Raw genomic sequence first — 20025 nt, 5'->3', positions numbered from 1 at the left:
CATGAATACACTAAAGAGATTCAGAAGGATATAGGTTGCAGTAAATACTCGGAGATGAAGAAGCTTGCACAGGATAGGGTAACGTGGAGAGCTGCATCAAACCAGTCTCTGGACTGAAGACCACAACAACAACCAGTTTCCCTGGTCGTTCAGTGTAGTTAGTGTAATGTAACTGATAATCACTGTTGCTCGAATATTTTATAACAAATATAAATCCCAAGAGGAGAACCTATTGATTGTATAAAACGCAAAGTCCGTGGCATCGTCTCCGGCTCAGCTGCAATTAAAACAGAGTTGCTCGGAAAAATATTAGATAACAGAACTTTATCCGGGTATCTGCACAAATTTTAACATTTAATGTTTACTTATTTTTTTTATTTTTATGTTCTTCCTAACGCACAAGTTCTCAGGAAACAGTGGGCTTGTTTTGTATTTGTATACGTTTGTTCTAGAACGCAGAGAGCCTCCAAGATGCCGGAAAGTACAGCAGCTACCTGTTCACCATGTTCGCCGAGCTCTTTGTCTACTGTTGGTTCGCAGATGACTTGATTTCAGAGGTAAGTTCCTCAGAGGCTCTAAAGGTCATCATATAAATTCTATAGAATGGTAAACGTTTGACATAAAAACACAATGAACATCAATGACAATGGTATGGTTGTTATGAATACTGTTATTCAATATGCTGATGCAATACATTTCTCACTACCGTATTTATTAGTACGAAGATTCAAGAGAAATCTGTTGTGCTCTCTGGTGTTAACCGTTGGCGTTGCTCGGTGCTTCTCATTCCTCATCGAAAATGTTCTCGATGTTTCGGTACACAGATCCTCCTCTTTACCTCTCCGTTATAATTTGATATTACACCAACAATTAAAACCAGATCCGGCCCATCTCATTAAAAACCCTTTCGGGCGCACTGGTGCATTGTCTTATAAAATACTTTGAATTAGAGATTGCTAAAATACTAAAATAACTGACGTTTCAGCCGTGTTACAGTGGCCTTTCTCGCGTCATAGAGTTTAAAATACTGAAACAGTCAACGTTTCGGCCATGTTGTGGCATCTTCTCTTAGTAATTTCTCATTTTAAAAGTATTATAAGACCACGCTGATGTACACCCACGATGATCTCATTGAGATTGACCGTGGAAACCTGCGTATATATGTCAGAAATAATGTTTCCGCCACACATCTTTCACCATTTGTGTACTAGGTTATCCTCTTTCCTTCGAAGCTAGAATGATAAACTCTGTAGAGATGCCTCCTCCACATTCCTCTCTATTCTCGTTTACAAGCAGCATAAACCACGTCTTGAAAGTATCAAATTATTCACAGTTGCAATTCTTTCGCGTTTCTTCCCCCAAGCTCAATTAAATACATTTCCACAAGCTAACAGAACAAACACTTGCATTGATCGGGAAGAGTATAGAGACCACACATAAGAAGATACGTAAAACTTACATCCTTGCGGATTCTAAAAATACGTCGTAAGTGCTTGCAAGTAGCAGTTGTGCAAGAACGGATCAGTCAGTTTTTATAGGTAATAAGTAGAATTATAATGAGCACTAGCTACTTGATGACTTTCCTGATGTGCCTGCTACCGTTACCAAAAGCAGGACCCCCGAAAACAGTGTGAAATTTAAAACTGTAGTTCTCAAATGACTACGGTACCACGTTTTTCTTTATTAAGGCGAATGATCCTTCTCCATGAAATGAAGAAAATTTCAATTTTCTGGCCGAGAACATAGCTTGTATCCCAGAAACAGTAGACATTAGCGCCGTATGTGATTGAGTACTACGTGGAAAAGGTAGCAGCTGACCGGGACCGTGCTTGTTTCAGAGCGAGAACGTGGCGCAGGCGGCGTACGACGCGGTTCCATCGCTGCTGGAGTGCCCCACGTCCATCAAACGGTCGCTGCTTATCCTGATGCACCGAGCTCAACGGCCGCTGAGCCTCACAGCTGCGGGGCTCTTCCCGCTCTCCAGGGAGTCCTTCGTGTCGGTGAGGATGGCAGCTTCCCCCTCTCTTAACATACAGTCTTCACCGTTACATCACTACATTTCTTTCTGTTTGAGGATTTCCGCTGTCCAGGCGTTTCTTTTTCTACGCTGCGGGGCACCCACGTTGCCAAGGTTGTTTCGACTACGTTGCAGAAATTTCACTGGATCGCCTTTACACCTGCACTATTCAGTCCGGGTTCCTCCCCATCCGATTTCCGTATTTCAGAAGCTCTAAAAGAAGGTTCGAATGTGTGTGAATTCCTATGGGACCAAACTGCTGAGGCCATCGCTACCTATACTTACTTATGCGAAGAACAACACGCACACCCATGCCCGAGAGAGGAATCGACCTCCGGCGGGAGGGGCCGCGCAAACCGTCACATGGCAATTGAAACCGTGCGTCCGCTCCGCGTGGCGTAGCTCTAAAGAAAGACACTCACGGCCGTCATGTTGCCCCAAAGGAAGAGGTGCACGTCTCGGTGCAATCAAATTTCAGTAGGCAACCACAAATATTTTACAGGAAGGCACTGGCATTCTTGTCTCACAAACAGATAAATGTATTAATTAATTTTGAAGCACTGAACAGTGTACTTACATTTTCTCCATGTGTCTCGTTTTCCTTTGAGCGTACCATTTTGTGTACCAAGCGTTCAGACTGGTGTGATGCGGCCCGCCACGAATTCCTCAACCTTTGAAACCTCTTTACCTCAGAGTAGCACTCGCAACCTACTTCCTCAATTATTTGCTGCACGTATTTCTCTAGTACCACTGAAGGTGTTCCGCGATGTCTTAAGAGATAGACATCCCTTGGGTTATGAAGCAGCTGAATAGGTTGAAAATAAATAAATCGCCAGGTCCCGATGAGATTCCAATTCGGTTTTACACAGTGTACTCTACTGCATTGGCTCCTCACTTAGCATGCATTTTTCGCGAATCTCTTGCCCAACGTAAAGTCCCGAGCGACTGGAAAAAAGCTCAGGTGACACCTGTATATAAGAAGGGTAGGAGGACGGATCCTCAGAATTACAGACCAATATCCTTAACATCGGTTTGCTGCAGGATTGCCGGCCGGTGTGGCCGAGAGGTTCTAGGAGCTACAGTCTGGAACCGCGCGACAGCTATGGTAGCAGGTTCGAATCCTGCCTCTGGCATGGCTGTGTGTGATGTCCTTAGATTAGTTAGGTTTAAGTAGTTCTAAGTTCTATGGAACCTCAGAAGTTAAGTCCCATAGTGCTCAGAGCCATTTGAACCATTTTTTTGTTGCAGAATTCTCGAACATATTCTCAGTTCGAATATAATGAATTTCCTTGAGACAGAGAAGTTGCTGTCCATGCATCAGCACGACTTTAGAAAGCATCGCTCCTGCGAAACGCAACTCGCCCTTTTTTCACATGATATCTTGCGAACCATGGATGAAGAGTATCGGACGGATGCCATATTCCTTGACTTCCGGAGAGCGTTTGACTCGGTGCCCCACTGCAGACTCCTAACTAAGGTACGAGCATACAGGATTGGTTCCCAAATATGTGAGGGGCTCGAAGACTTCTTAAGTAATAGAAGCCAGTACGTTATCCTCGATGGTGAGTGTTCTTCGGAGGTGAGGGTATGATCTGGAGTGCCCCAGGGAAGTGTGGTAGGTCCGCTGTGTTTTTCTATCTATATAAAAGATATTTTGGATAGGGTGGATAGCAATGTGTGCTGTTTGCTCATGATGCTGTGGTGTACGGGAAGGTGTCGTCATTGAGTGACTGCAGGAGGATACAAGATGACTTCGACAGGATTTGTGATTGGTGTAAAGAATGGCAGCTAACTCTAAATATAGCTAAATGTAAATTATTGCAGATGAACTGGAAAAAGAATCCCGGAATGATTGAATACTCCATTATTAGTGTAGCGCTTGACATAGTCACGTCGATTAAATATTTTGGCGTAACATTGCAGAGCGATATGAAGTGGGACAAGCATGTAATGGCAGTTGTAGGGAAGGAGGATAGTCGTATTCGGTTCATTGGTAGAATTTTGGGAAGATGTGGTTCATCTGTAAAGAAGACCGCTTATAAAACACTAATACGACCTATTATTGAGTACTGCTCGAGCGTTTGGGATCCCTATCAGGTCGGATTGAGGGAGGACATAGAAGCAATTCAGAGGCGGGCCGCTAGATTTGTTACTGGTAGGTTTGATCATCACGCGAGTATTGCAGAAATGCTTCAGGAACTCGGGTGGGAGTGTCTGTAGGAAAGGAGGCGTTCTTTTGGTGAATCGCTACTGAGGAAATTTAGAGAACCAGCATTTGAGACTGACTGCAGTACAGTTATATTGGCGCCAACTTATATTTCGCGGAAAGACCACAAAGATAAGATAAGAGAGATTAGGGCTCGTACAGAGGCATATAGGCAGTCATTTTTCCCTCGTTCTGTTTGGGAGTGGAACAGGGAGAGAAGATGCTAGTTGTGGTACGAAGTACGCTCCGCCATGCACCGTATGGTGGATTGCGGAGTATGTATGTAGATGTAGATGTATAGATGTATAACCATCCTATCCCTTCTCCTTGACAGTGTTTTCCATGAACTCCTCTCCTCCGTAACTTATCGGTCCACCCGATTTTCAACATTCTTCTATAGCACCACATCTCTAATGCTTCGATTCTCTTGTATTCCCGTATTTCCACAGTTCATGTTCCACTGCCATATAAGAGCGTGCTCCAAATGTATATCTTCATACATTTCTTCCTTAAAATTAGGGCCTGCATTTGATACTAGTAGAGCTCTCTTGGCCAGAAATGCTCTTTATGCCAGCGCTAGTTTGGTTTTTATGTCCTCCTTGGTCCGCCCATGGTGCCTAGGCAGCAGAATTCCTTAATTTCACCTATTTCGTCATCACCAATCCTGATGTTAAGCTTCTCGCTGTTCTCATTTCTGTTACCTCTCCTTACTTTCGTCTTTTTCCGATCACTCTCAATCCGTACTCCGTACTCATTAGACCGTTCATTCTATTCAGCAGATCCCGCAATTCTTCTTCACTCGGTCTGAGGAGTCTTATCACGGTCCGCGCGGCTTCCCCCGTCGGAGGTTCGAGTCCTCCCTCGGGCATTGGTGTGTGTGTCGCCCCTAGCGTAAGATAGATTCAGTAGTGTGTAAGCTTAGGGACCGATGACCTCAGCAGTTTGGTCCCATAAGACCTTACCACAAATTTCCAAATTTTATTCTTCACTTTAAATGAGAACAGCAATGGCATCAGAAAATATTATCTTTCCACCTTAAACTTTACTTCTACTCTAGTATATTTTTTTAAATTTCAGTCATTGGTCTTTCGGTGTATAGATTGAACAGATGGGGCGATATACTGCACCATTCTCTTCCACCCTGTTTTAATCCAAGCACATTATTCTTGATCTTAAACTCTTAATGTTCCCTCTTGGCTGTTGAACATATTGTATATTTTTCATAGTACCCTATAGCTTACCACTATTTAGCTCTGAATTTCGAATACCTTGTACCTTCTGACGCTGTCGATGGCTTTTCTCACGCCAACAAATCCTATAAACGCGTGTAGGTTTTTCTTTAGTCTTGCTTCCATCATCAACAACAACGCCAGAATTGCTTATGTGCCGCGTATACCTTTCTTAAGGCCAAATTGATGGTAACCCAGCACCTCTTCAATCTTATTTTCCATTCTCCTGTATATTATTCTTGTGAGCAATTTGGATACATGAGCTGTTAAGGTGACTGTGCGGAAATTCTCCCACAACTCGGCTCATGCAGTCTTCGAATTTCTGTGGATGATGCTTTTCCGAAGGTCAGATGTTATATCGCCAGACCCATGCATTCTACTCAGTAATGTGAACGGTAGTTATATTTTTGCCACTTCCGCCAATGATTTTAGAAATTGTCATGGAATGTTATCTATCCCTTCTGCCTTATGTGATCATACATCTTCCAAAATTATTTTAAATTCTGATTCTAATACTGAGTCACCTGTCTCTTCAAAATTCTACTTCGCCAAGAATAAGTCTTCCCCGTCACAGAGGCATTCAGTGTACTCGCTCCCCATATGCGCTCTCTCCTCTGCATTTAACAGTGGAATTTCCTTGCAGTCTTGTGTTACCACACTGGCTTCTAATTTCATCGAAGGATGTTTTACTTTTCTATATGCTGAATCAGTCCTTGCAGTAATCATTTCTTCTTCGATTTCTTTATATTTTTCATACAGCCGTTTCGCCTTTTCTTTCCTGCAATTCCTACTTATTTCATTCCTAAGTGACTTCTATTTCTGTATTTCTCAGATGCCCTGAATGTTTTTGTGGTTTCTTTTTTCGTCTATCAACCGAAGTATTTCTTCCTTTACCCACGCTGTTACTTTCGTTGAAGATATGTTTCTCCTCCCAACTTTTGTGGTTGTCCTATCTAGGGATGTCCTTTCCTCTTCATCGGAACTGCCTAATGGGTTATTCCTTATCGGAGGATCTATAGCCTCACAGAACTTCCACCACATGTGTTCAGTCCTTTTGCCTCGGTATCACACTACTTTGCGCATCGATTCTTAACGACTACTCTATTTAACGGCAGTCCAGTTTTCATCACTGTTAAATTGTGACCTATGTCTGTCCCTGGGTACGCCTTACAATCCATTACCTGATTTCAAAATCTCTGTCTGACTATGATGTGTAGCACCTGAAATCTTTCTGTATCGCCCGGCCGTTCCAACCGCGTTTCCTTCTCTTGTGTCTCTTGAACAGAGCATTCATTATTACCAGGTGAAATTTATTGCACAACTCAGTTAGTGTTTCTCCTCTCTTATTCTTAATATCAAGCCCATATTCTCCCATAACGCTATCTTCTACTCCTTCCCCTGTAACAGCATTCTCTATTACTTTTTTATCTTTCTTTATGTCCTGTATTACCCTTCCAATACTCTCATACACTTTCTCTATCTCTTCATCTACAACTTGCGACGTCGGCATGTTGGTTTGCTGTCGATTCTGACAAGAACAGACCTATCACTGAACTGTTGATTGTAACACAATCTTTGCCCTCCCCTTCTATTCGTAACGAATACTACTCCCATTATACCATTTGCTACTGCTGTTGATATTATCCTATAACCATCTGACCAGAAAAATTAGTATTCCTTCCAGTTAACTTCACTGACGCCCCCTATATTTATGCAGAGCCTTCGCATTTCCCTTTTCAGATATCTGTCTTCCCTACCACGTTCAACCTTCTGTCATTCTCAGCCCCGGCTAGTACACCTTATCCCCTCATTGGTTATTCAGTTTTTTTCTCATAGTCACCTCCCTCTTGCCAGTCCTCTCCCAATATTACGAATGGGAGATTAGTCCAGAATCTTTTACCACTGGATGTTCAGCTATAGGCTATGTGTCCTGTGGATACACATTGTTTCTTTAATGTAGTGGTTTCCATTACCATCTGCATCCTCATGTTCTGACACTCCACTCCTTTCCACATTCGTCAGACATCAGCAAAAACACCCTGTGAGTGTGTTAGCGTCGCTAGAATATTACTGGGGTTTAGAGTGAGCCATTATTCTGTGACAGATCACATCGTTGTTTAGGTGTAAAATTTGTTTAATTTCTTTATTCTTGTCAAAGAAGCACGTGGGTTTACATAGATTGTGACATGAGAGTTTCAGAACAGTTGTCAAGATAACGTATTACGTCCTGTTTAGCAAAAATAACACTGAACACAACAATATCAAACTTAAATAGAAGGTATCCTGTAAATTGTTTCTTACTTCTAGACAGTGAAACACTGACTGAGGTTGTCAATATTGCAACAGACCATCCGATGCCAGATCTAAGTTCGGTACTATTTAGGATCACAATCAAGTCTATGGAGGACGGATAGTTTTTGTGACAAAATGAGCAAAAGATTAGTCAATGTTGCTCATGTTCACAGTGGACCTAAGTTGGTGATCCATCAATTTTATGCGTCTGACAGTGGTATTTACCTTTAGCTGCGACATGCTGTCAGCTGCATGGCTGCTCTCGCCCTCTGAAAATCCTATAAAAAGCGAATCAAAATCTTTACTGATTTTTTTAGCTGAAACTGTCATCATCCCTAGTCTGTAAAATATGGCGATATACACATGCATAGATGGAGCAGCGTGTACACTTCAAAGCCCTCTCACTTCTCGCAACAACAATTAACCACATGGCTGTTTCGGTTCCCCGCTATCGGAGCTCAACAACTATTCAGCTAATTTCTAGCTGAATGTCAGCCACAGTGAACACAGTGTTCACAAAAAATTACTCTTTTGGCGTCGTACAGAGCGCGATGCGCCCTGTTCTACACTTGACACTGGTTCAGAGGATTGTCCCCTAAGTTTTCGGTATTATGTCTTTCGTAGCAAACTGTCCCCCACCTGTGTTCTTTCGTGCTTCACGTCATGGCGCTTTCAGACCAATGGGAGCGTTCCTTTCATCTTGTGGAAACTACCCTGCCAATCGGAAAGGTCCTACCTTTAAACTGGATCGAAATATCGTCACTTTAACTCCTTCCGAGTTTGTTTCAGCCAATTGGACATTTTTTGCCCGCTCATGACGCCTCAAAGTTACACATGTACATCATGAGAGCACCACAGGTCTTTCATAAGATCTCCCGCATCTCGTGTTCGTGCGGTAGCGTTCTCGCTTCCCACGCCCGGGTTCCCGGGTTCGATTCCCGGCGGGGTCAGGGATTTTCTCTGCCTCGTGATGGCTGGGTGTTGTGTGCTGTCCTTCGGTTAGTTAGGTTTACGTAGTTCTAAGTTCTAGGGGACTGATGACCATAGATGTTAAGTCCCATAGTGCTCAGAGCCATTTGAACCTTCATAAGATCAACTGCGTCGCTGGCCTGTTTGTATCCATCTGGAAATTCCCAACGCAGTTTCCTAAAGAATATCTCTGCCGCAGGCAGCGCTGGGTCGCTACCTGTTTCCTTCGATGTATCACTCTGCGCTTTCATTGTCTCTCACACTGCATGTCACCAACCCCGGTTAGGAACCATTCATTGTATGCGCGCCGTGATGGCGCAACTAGCGTCTGCCCCCAAAATAACGCCTTTTTTCCAGCAGCTTTATCCACCTTTTGCTCATTGATGTGGAGGATTTGGGTTTGGTGTTTTAATACCATCGAATCATGTGTCATCCCTTTGCATAACATACTGTACGTTTTGATAGGCAAATCTGCTCACTATCGTCGAAATATGTCAGGTGACATATCCATCTACTTTTGTGACACATAAAATTTGAATTTGTTGTAAGGTGCGAAAGTAACATTCATTCAAGCTGCCACCTTACATACCTGCCTCCTTCCGTTTTCAGTTTTGGGCTGGGTGAATCAGCGGTTGAGAAATTGATTGAGGTCAGCGCAAATTTGTTCTCAACTGCTGACTGTACCAATTGTTATATATTTATATTGACCAACTCAGTGTCTTTCTTTTCTTACCACAATTGATTTACTATATACTGCTGATTTGAGCTGTAAAGTAATGTTCTTTTTCCAGAATTTAACATGTTTTTACTATTTTTCTGATTTAATGCAAGTATTTAAGTAATATGAAGTCTTTTATTCCTATTCTATGGTTGTATATATTTTAACTTTAAATGTAGGCAAATTAGAGTTTCCCTATAAATTTGCACCACTCACAATTTTTAAATTTGAGACTGATTTTTTTTTGACATAACGACTTATGTTAAATAATAATGGACTTATGTCTTATTCTCAACCTTAATATCTGTCTGTTAGTAGCTTCTTTGGCAATTATAATTCAAGAGAGTTTCATCTTTTACAATAATTTCTAAACTTATCCTGCACTTAACAGCGTACTTTGCCACATATGTGTTATCCTCTCTGACTGTTGCTTCCACGAAGGCATTTCCTTTCGTCAACTCGAGAGCTGACATACCAGGCACCAACACTCAGTGTTCCTTCCTCTTGTGCCTGACCACTCTACTCAATTCTGCTGTCGATCTGACTGCAATAACAGTGCGTTGTTCTTAATGATGTCATATGTAATACAACATTGTGGACACTTTTGTCCATCATAAATCCCCAAATTTCTCTAATTTACATGTCATTACCACCTATCTTTTCACAACCCTTTCTCCCTTACGATACATTACAAGCTTTACAAACACTAAAGCCGGCCGCGTTGGTCTCGCGGTTCTAGGCGCGCAGTCCGGAACCGCGCGACTGCTACGGTCGCAGGTTCGAATCCTTCCTCGGGCATGGGTGTGTGTGATGTCCTTAGGTTAGTTAGGTTTAAGTAGTTCTAAGTTCTAGGGGACTTATGACCTAAGATGTTGAGTTCCATAGTGCTCAGAGCCATTTGAACCATTTGAACAAATACTAAACTACTGAGAGACTTTACAAGAATTCCGTATTTAAAACGTACATAAGATGCTCTTTATTATACTCTTCATAACTTTACATCTTCTATCCCCACTCTATATGCACATTTTCTTTTTCCCTTTCTTTCCATTAGTTTGGAGGTAATGGTTTCCTCGTCTTCATCATGATTAATGGTGATGAAGGTTAGTACGTCTTTTTTTTTTTTTAACTACAGGTGCATCATATCATAAAAACTCCGCACCTTGACTCTCAGTCCAGTGTCTTTTTGTCTGCAATCGCTTCTTTTCGGCATAACCTGTAACAGAACTTTAAAATATAATATATCTCTTTCTTGTTTCCTTTTCCCAACTTTCTCCACTGTCCATTTCCATTGTTCTAGAGCTTGTACTCTTATCTGTTGAAGTTATCAGTATCTACTTCCTCTCAACTTACTTTCTTCCCCTATCTTACTCTTCCTTATTGAAATCATCCCTTTCTTAAACTCACATCCCTCTATCAACATGCTGCCAAGAAATAATGTGTTTCACGCTTTTCTTAATAATTCAATACTCTCTCTTATGTATTATCTCCTAACAACCTTTTATATCTATTTCCCCTCACACCTCTTTCTAATATTAACTTGTGTTAACCTCCACAAATCATAAATTCTTCTCATATTCCCAAAATATGTCCTCAACAAAATGTTCACCAACTGTGACGGAACAAACTACAAACAAATATTTCTTTCTTATGTAATTCGTTACCCATAGTTTCTTGGTTTCCTTTTGTCCACAAATATCAACGCCTTTCTACTTTACAATACGTTTTAAGAGAGAATGTACTATTATTTCATCGAACTATCCACGTGCTAGTCTCTATCTTTCCCCTTTCTTTCTACTCATTCTCCATAACACATTTTCTCTGCAGAATGATTATTTTAGTTGTTACTTTATTGTTCCTCCTTCATAACTATCTTTTGATACGCTGAGAAAGGTAACCAATTTATTTTAATTAGATAAGCACAAATTAAAAAAAAATGTATTGGTATACAATTTCTTAGCTTCCCTTGTCTTTGACTTCTACACTTTTACTCTCATTGGAATCTGGATATTTGTTCAATCTACTTTTTCTTACGGAGTTGATATTTACTGTTTTACCCTTTATACACTTTCATTTGACTCACAAGGTGCAGCTCAATGATAAACAATTCGACTGCATTATCATGAACCACCTTACTTACTTCCATAGGGACTTTATATACCGAAAGGGATTTAGGGCTTTGATGTTTTTTATTACTAGAGAGATAGTGGGTTTTCACAAGAACCTTTTGTCCTAGTGAAAATACTCGTGAGGTTGCCGTATTGTCCGCCCAGTTGTTTCTATTTAACGACGCGGCCTTCAAATTGCTCAGTGCTAATTTTACTGATGTTGATGTTTTACTCTGGGTACTGGTGGGAATTTAATTATTATCTGGAGAAGTCCCTGTCATCTGATATGTGTATCAATATTGGTGTTGCCAATGGTGCATTATCATCTTGGCATACCGTTTCTCCCTCGGTTTCATATAAATGAACTATATCCTCAAAAATTTGGTCATCATCAGTTTTTGTACAGCTGCATACATTAACTGTTGCCAACTTTTGTTCCTCATCATCGGAAGATTCCCAGTCAGTTGTCTCCCAGCATGCTGGCATCTGCATCTCATCACCCCCTAAACGTACTTCAGAATCTGGTTGATTAAAGCTAAGTCTATTTACACATTTAATTATAAAATCAACTTCATTTAGCGATTGAATCTCTTGTCACTGGTCTTCATACCGTTCATCCCATCAATTCTGTTTTTCCCAGGGTTTGGTGACCTCAACTCGACCTGCTGTACCGGTTCATCTCGTATGTGTCGTCCTGCTGAAGTCTGATTCTCCCAACCTTGCTGCGGTCTAGGCATTCTAGTTCCACCAAATAATTTGGGTTTTGTGGTGGAAAACCTCTAAACCTTCCTGCTTCGTTTGCATGGTGATCATATCGCGAATTATAGTTACCATAATAATTTCTGGAACCAAAGCAATTATTATAATTCCGCGGCTCGCAGAAACCATAATTAATGTTTGACGTCTGTGAGTTGCCAAAACCATAGCCAATATTATCCCTTGGGTGATAACTATTCTTCCCAATACGATTACCATTCCCTACTGCCATTGTAAGTATTATTAAAGGCCAGTCGGTTCCTATTATTCCCCCTATCATTGGTTTCTCTCACTGTATGTTGTTTCTTCTGGTCATCTTCACTGAAGATGAATTCAGGTTCTCCTAACATCCCTTTAAATGCCTGTATATTATCTCCAGCTCTGCCAACCAACGATTACTGATAACGCAAGGGTAACATCATTGTGCACATACGTATCAGTTCCCCATTATTGTATGGATGGTCTGAACACTGATTCTTTCTCGTCGTTTCTTCAAAAAATGTAACTGGCTTGTTTTCTCCCGAATTTTCCAATGACGTTTTCTGTAACTATTCATAGCTTATCCTACTTTGGGGTTCCTCAAACCACTATCGCACCAAGAATGCTTACTTGAATTGTTTATACGACTGACAGTTTGCAGCGTGTTTTTGCATAGTTTCCGCTATTGCACCTTCCATATGACCACAAATGAAATCAAGCTTATGACTGAGTGGCCAACGTTCTGGTGAACCGATTTGGAATTGATGTATAAACGTGCGGAGGTGCAAGCTGTTCCCGTTTTCCATGGAATGTTGGAATTTTCTGACTGTAAAAAAATTTTCATTGTCAAATTTTTCTATAGCACCATATGGCCTTAAATCGAAGAAAGACGAAAGTAATGAGAAGCAGCATAAATGAGAACAGCGAGAAACTTAACATCAGGACTGATGATCACGAAGTGGATGAAGTTAAGGAATTGTACTTTCTGCGCAGCAAAATAACCAATGGCGGACGGAGCAAGGAGGACATCAAAAGCAGATTAGGACTGGTAAAAAGGGCATTCCCGGCTAAGAGGATTCTACTACTATCAAAGGTAGGCCTCAATTTGAGAAAGAAATTTCGGAAAGTATACGTTTGGGATCGATGGTAAAATGGAGGGTTAGCTTTCTTGTCTTCGTTGTGAATGAGGTAAGTTACGAGCCATTGTACTTCCGAATTTAGCAAATATACTGAAAAGGTAGGCAAGGCGTGACATCTTTGTGCATTTCACTGTATGACTGTTGACCATTAGTAGCATGATAGAAGTTGTCTGGTTTCCTCAAGGGAGTATCAGAATAAAGAAAGTATAGGGAAGTGACGCCCAGTCATACCACACCAGTGTCATTATAGGTGTGTTACGATAATCGGTTCTACAGTAATAATACTATAATTTTATAATTCTGTTTTTGCTTCTAATACCCAAATTCTTACTTTACAGTACCAAATATCTGAACCGAATGTATGCAACAAACAAGCATAAAATGAGTGAAAATATCAATTAATGGCTCTGAATAGGAATGTATAGGTGTTCTCTAATAATACTTGTTCTGGACCTGGAATGTACTGCATCTTAGTAGCCAGTTTTGTTGTCATTAATGATCCTCAGATCCTGTTTCGACAAACTAGTTAAAGTGCGAACTTGATTTTCATCTCGTAAATTGCACTAAATTATCTCGTTCTGCAAAATTACTGTTCAGATAAGTTATTTCAAAGAGGTTAGGGCGATTTTTGTTCATCTCGATATAGTCACATGGATTTCTAATTATCTAACTTATCATGTTGTCTCAGTAGCTTACACCCTTATTTTTTGATTAAACGCACTTTTTCATTAATTAATGTGTCATGACGTAGAAACAGAATCGTTTAGAATAAGTTTTAACTAGAAAGTACTAGTAGATCTTACCAAACTCGAGTAGACAGATGATCATTATTTCTACTTACAGGCACTACATCGCCGTTGTAGTACAGGCGGTGACTGGCGGACGGAAGATGGGCAAAATTTAGCTAAAATATGTACCATCGATGCTGTAGTGCATTTAGAAAGAGACCTGTTGTTTCACACCAACCCGTGCGTAAAACAGCTCTGGTTGCTTAAGATTCGCCCCCCCCCCTCCTTCCACCACCCACCTTCGTTTTACTACCACCAGAAGTGTCTCACTTTGGTCAGTAATTCGTAAAATAAGAGATACGTGGCATGCAATATGATTTGTCGTGATATTCCATCCGATGCTTACAAAGATGAAGGCAACCCGTCTGTGGATTATCTTCCTGAGTCGTCGTGTAAGATTTCCTCCCACCACTTTTGCCACAAAGCCCTAGAAATTAATGTCCTTCGTAGAAGCAGTATTAGCGCCATCGGATTCTCTCGAAAGTGCAATCCTATGTTCTGTTATTTCGAAACGATGAAAGGGGAAGCTATATCATTTTGAAATAATGTTCGTGGAAACTCTTGAAATGTGTTTGTTTACGGCAACACCGTAATTTCATAATCAATCAAAAAATATATTACTTATTAACGCAAATCAGCCATTTTAATGTAAACTGAAACTGGAAGAGGGAGAAAGGAAAGGATTGACTGATAGCTGCATCGGGGCATTACATGGAATCAGTGACGACGGGTGGAAACGGGTGCGGGACTGGGATTCGAAACCGGAGTTTCTTGTTTAGTAGGCTGGTGCGTTAAACACAGGGCCACCCGGGACACGGTGTTATCGCAACTGCACGGACTATCACGGAACGCCTTACGGGCGATCCACATTCCCACTTAGCGCCACCTATACAGTCTATGTCCATTTCCTCCAAGCTCGCTACTTTGAGATTCCCGCAGGATGTCGGACGTACTTGTGCAACGATATGTGGATTCATTGACCATCTAGCTGAATCACTTATGCGAATGCGTCGTGTCTGTTCTTTCGGACGCATTCATATAGCAGTGTTTGATACCATGGTTTTGCGGCAGAATAGATCGAAAGGCATCACATCGCAAACTGGATACTATGGCGTTCTCTCTAGATATCTTACTTCCAGCTGTGGGAGATCTTAACCGCTCCTACAGCTTCGCTATATTAAAAATGGTTCATCTTTTTTTGAAATGACTACTTTCTCGTGTCGTATTGTTGTTGCGAGAAATTGTTTTTGACCAATTGACCTAAACTAAGTAAAGTAATAAAAAGTAGCTGTTATTAGTGAATATTTACTAAAGAAATTGAACTAGTTCCCTCCAGGATGGCTGCGATTTCACCGCGTATCGTGTCCTGCTGTAACTGTCTTTGCCACAGCTAGCCTCAGCCCACCGTCTACCGGCAACTCCAGATGGTCCAGCGGCGACCACAGCCAATATGGGAACGGTAACCGCTGTGCACTCTGCATTGCTGTCTGAGCTCATTGAACACTACTGATATCCGCAGGCGCAATATAAAATGTAAATCCGGAAAATAATGAAAACAAATATAATCTGAAAAAAAATGGTTCAAATGGCTCTGAGCACTATGGGACTCAACTGCTGTGGTCATAAGTCTCCTAGAACTTAGAACTACTTAAACCTAACTAACCTAAGGACAGCACACAACACCCACCCATCACGAGGCAGAGAAAATCCCTGACCCCGCCGGGAATCGAACCCGGGCGTGGGAAGCGAGAACGCTACCGCACGACCACGAGATGCGGGCTATAATCTGAAAATTAGGGTTACCCTACGGCTATAGACCACGGAGAGAGGTTGTGATAAGTATTTCCCCAAACCGTATTGGAGATGAGTCAATTAGAACAAAGTTTATCTTATCGTTATCGACTTTCTCATTCTAATGGCCGTGTAAGTTCATGAATTTAAGTAAACTCGTTTATGAGACATATCAAGCATTGCGTGAGCAGTGTTTGTTTCTCGACATCCCTTAAACGCGGCCGGCGGAGTGGCCGTGCGGTTCTGGGCGCTACAGTCTGGAACCGAGCGACCGCTACGGTCGCAGGTTCGAATCCTGCCTCGGGCATGGATGTGTGTGATGTCCTTAGGTTAGTTAGGTTTAATTAGTTCAAAGTTCTAGGCGACTGATGACCTCAGAAGTTAAGTCGCATAGTGCTCAAAGCCATTTGAACCATTTGAACCTTAAACGCGAAGTTATTGTTGCAGTAGATCATGCTTATGGGACTCATTAATTTGGAATATCAGTAACACCTAGCGATGCTTATCCATACTTTCAGTAGAATTATTTGTGAACTATGTTTCTCACCTCTGACTTAATGACTTCACATGCTATCGTTCATAAATTTGTTTGTAGCCGTAGTACGAGGAACAAGAGTACTAAAGTATCTGCGCTAGCAGAATAGAAACGCGGAAAACACAAGTTCGAAAACAATTTATTAGAGGCAACAAAACGAAACAATAATATAATTTCCAAAAGAACAACATACTCGATCGCAACCTCGGATCGACCCAATACCAAATAATAATAATAATAAAATAGAAAAGACCCGACTCTTCACGGGAACCGAAAACAATAAATAATTGTACAATGTCAGAAGATTCATCGACTATACCAAATCCATCTGCAAGAGATAGGTCAGAGGCCTCTGGCTTTGTCTACAAGGGCGGCAGCTTTGTATCATTCAAAGTGGTCCTGAAGGGGGCGGGCTGGCAGCAGCTTACTACGCTGCTGTTCAGCCTACAGAATTTGTTTTAAAAGGATGAAGATAATAAAAAATAACAGTTGGCGATAAAATCGGTGACTTAAAGATAAAATGGCAGAAAATTCTGGAACTTAAAACATAAAACACAGGGTTGATGATGCTAAGAAAATACACAGGAAGCAGAAAAATAACAGACAGACAATTAAAAAACACGGTGACAGTTTGGTTTCTGTTCGCAAGAGATATAAAATGCACACCCAGCGACATCATGATTTCTGTTCGCAACACTGTGGAAAGACGAACAACACTGAACACTCACTTAAACACTGCACTAAAAAGTTGGCACAAATGTGACATACCACAGCCGAGAGCAGGTGGGGGGGAAACTGGACAGATGATGGGAAAATAAAAAAGGGGGGGAAGGAGAGGAAAAGTGAAGGCGGGGGGGGGGGGGGGAAGGAGCCAATGGAGAATGAGGACCCATAAGAGGGGGGGGGGTGCTTTTGCCGGCAATGTGCCGCCTTATAAGGCCCGTTGGCGGAGGTATCTGCCGGAACTATTTGCGATCACGTGCCTAGCGTATCAAAGTAGTTCCTGGGCTAGCTGCGACCTCTGGTGAAGGTACTCTGCAGGCTCCGCGAACAGGTTGCGGTCCCTGGCGGTTGTTGGTGGAGACCTGGTGTTGTGTTCGTTGTAGCCGCCGGGAAATATTTGTTTTGACAGCACAGACGACGTATGTTTTCCATGTGAATATACACCCTGTGATGCAGGTATCTCGGATTGGTTGGACGTGAAGTGGGATGCTGATGCATTAGGCGCTACGATGTACGAAATGGCCGGCCACAGCAACTACATCAACGAACAAAGCTAAAGACAGCGAAATATTAAATTCCCCCTTTTTGAAACTGAAAATCATGAAACACACAATATAACTGATGTATCCCGTCTGGAAGGCGGCGCGTGGGTCTGCTCCTGAAAACTGAAAGGTTGGCCGAATGCAGGAAGTGAGTAGGAGGACGAAAAGGTGAAAATCTCTCGGTACTTCTCTTAGAAATGGTTTTACTATATCACAGTATTAACTGAATACATAACTTTACACTGAGGTGCAAAGCCTTAGACCCGTCGTAAGTACTACATAGTCTCAATAGGAAGCCAACACCCCGTGAAGTGATGTTTCTAGACGTCTTCTCTTGAAGAAATGGGTAGAATCTGCAACGGCGCTCGTAGAGCTGAACAGCGCCGGCTAGAGGGCGCTGTCGTCGGTGCCGGTGTCGTTGTGCCAACCTACGAACTTGCACCTACGCCATGGCGTCATAGCTATCTATACCACAGATGTGATACGAGGCTTGTAGCGTTAATAGCATCGAGGAAAGTGGGAAGTACTGTGGTCAGACAGAAGACACTAGACAAGAGGGTGGTGGTTCAAATCTCCGTCAGGCCATCCAGACTTAGGTTTCCCATACTTTCCCGAAACCGCTTAAGGCGAATTCCGGTATGGTTCCTCTGAAAAGGACGGCCGACTTCCTTCCCCCTATTTCCAAACTCCATATTTGTGTGCTTAGTCTCTAATGACCTAGTCGTCGGCGTGACGTTGAAACCTTATATTCTTTCCTTCCTTCACATGACATTGTAGTCGGCGTGACGTTAAAAATAGTAGTTGAAGTTCACGAAAGGCATTTCTTTCTGAATCACTGTCCGTAAAAATAACGAACTTAGCGTCGTCGACAGTTTTGTGTAATCCACCTCCATTGCTCTAAATACAGCGAATATGTGTAAGTGTATCAACAGTGCGGTATCCACGAAGCTATTATGAGATGACTACCTTTTCTCATATTTTACAGTTTATTATCATTTAACTGTTAATTGCTTATCTTGTAATAACAAGGGGAGGGAAAATATGAGTGCAATGTCATAGTAATTAATAAACCCTGACATTTATAACGTCTTCTCCTGTTTTTTCACAGATTGTCAACGTCTCCTACTCATTCTTCGCCATCCTTCGTAATTTTAAAGAAGATTAGAAACTCTTCACTGTTTGGAAAACTGTTCCCGAAAGTCACCAGTTTGCTGGTCATGCCACTGAGAATGCACTTTCTCTTTTTTAACTGACGCTGTACAATATTTGTTACGAAATGTCGTAGCGCTGATAATTGGAAGCATAAAATGAAAGACAGTGTATTAGCACATAAACAACCCACATTTAAGCGTTAGTAGAATTGTACCATAACTATATACGACGGGTAGTGAGAAGTTTCACATACAAATATATGATTTAATCACATTGTATGGTGGCACAGTTCAGACTGTTTATTGTTTCCTCCTAACACACCGTGTAATTACAATTAAAACTTTTTACATTCTAATTAAATCAATTTAAATTTCTTCATTCTCCTGTTGTGATAGCTCCATACCATTTGAAGTTGTATTTCTTTCCTAGATACTGGGGTAACGTAGTAAAGAAGTGTACTGTTAACGGAATGGTACAGTGGTTTTTTTATGTTAGGTGAATTTGTTAATACAGTGCAAAACATCGACCATTAACAATCCTCCGCGTAATCATGTCACACGGAGGCTGACGCGATGGACATGGTACCAAATTACATCAAAATGAAATTGTTTCTCAGTAAACTGATGAGACTGATTTCAGAGAGAATACCTAAGATGTTTTTTGCGCAATATAGACAAGGTTTTAAGAAAACACAATGCACTGATTGTAACATTCCTATTTCTTGAACAAATAGTATTTGACGGAAATTGCATATTGAACTATGACGATATTAAATCACGAGTAATGCAATTTAATTCTGTGAGTGAGTGAGTGAGAAGACCGTTTCAGCTCTTGTAACTGACTACAAAGTCGTAAGCAACCGGATAAAGCATTTATGGCTCTATTTAATTTGAACCATGCTAGTGCTAACTTCAGGTGTGTTATGTTTATATATCGAGAGAAGCATTCGTATTAAAACAAGTACAATGTCATTATGCATATTAATTGTACTAAATATAGTAGCGTATCTGTGAATATGTGTAAATATATTGTGTTAGTGAAGGGTCGTAACACAACTGCCCCTTTTCAGGCATATGACTTT

The 20025-nt window shown here is 41.4% G+C and overlaps 1 protein-coding gene across 1 annotated transcript in view; it reads left to right on the top strand.

The window, feature by feature from the left end:
• The window catches only part of LOC126195637 (odorant receptor Or2-like), a 55349-nt gene extending 36309 nt beyond the window's left edge, over positions 1-19040 (top strand). Inside the window, exons 4-6 of the mRNA XM_049934262.1 lie at positions 453-557; positions 1839-2000; positions 18901-19040. Coding sequence (XP_049790219.1) covers positions 453-557; positions 1839-2000; positions 18901-18957 — 324 coding nt within the window. The 3' untranslated portion in view covers positions 18958-19040. The remainder of the gene's footprint in view (positions 1-452; positions 558-1838; positions 2001-18900) is intronic.
• The last annotated feature ends 985 nt before the right edge of the window (positions 19041-20025 follow it).

Source organism: Schistocerca nitens, chromosome 7 (assembly GCF_023898315.1).
Source record: "Schistocerca nitens isolate TAMUIC-IGC-003100 chromosome 7, iqSchNite1.1, whole genome shotgun sequence".
NCBI lineage: Eukaryota > Metazoa > Arthropoda > Insecta > Orthoptera > Acrididae > Schistocerca > Schistocerca nitens.
The sequence above is the reverse complement of the archived record's forward strand: the minus strand, read 5'-3'. Positions and strand labels throughout refer to the sequence as shown.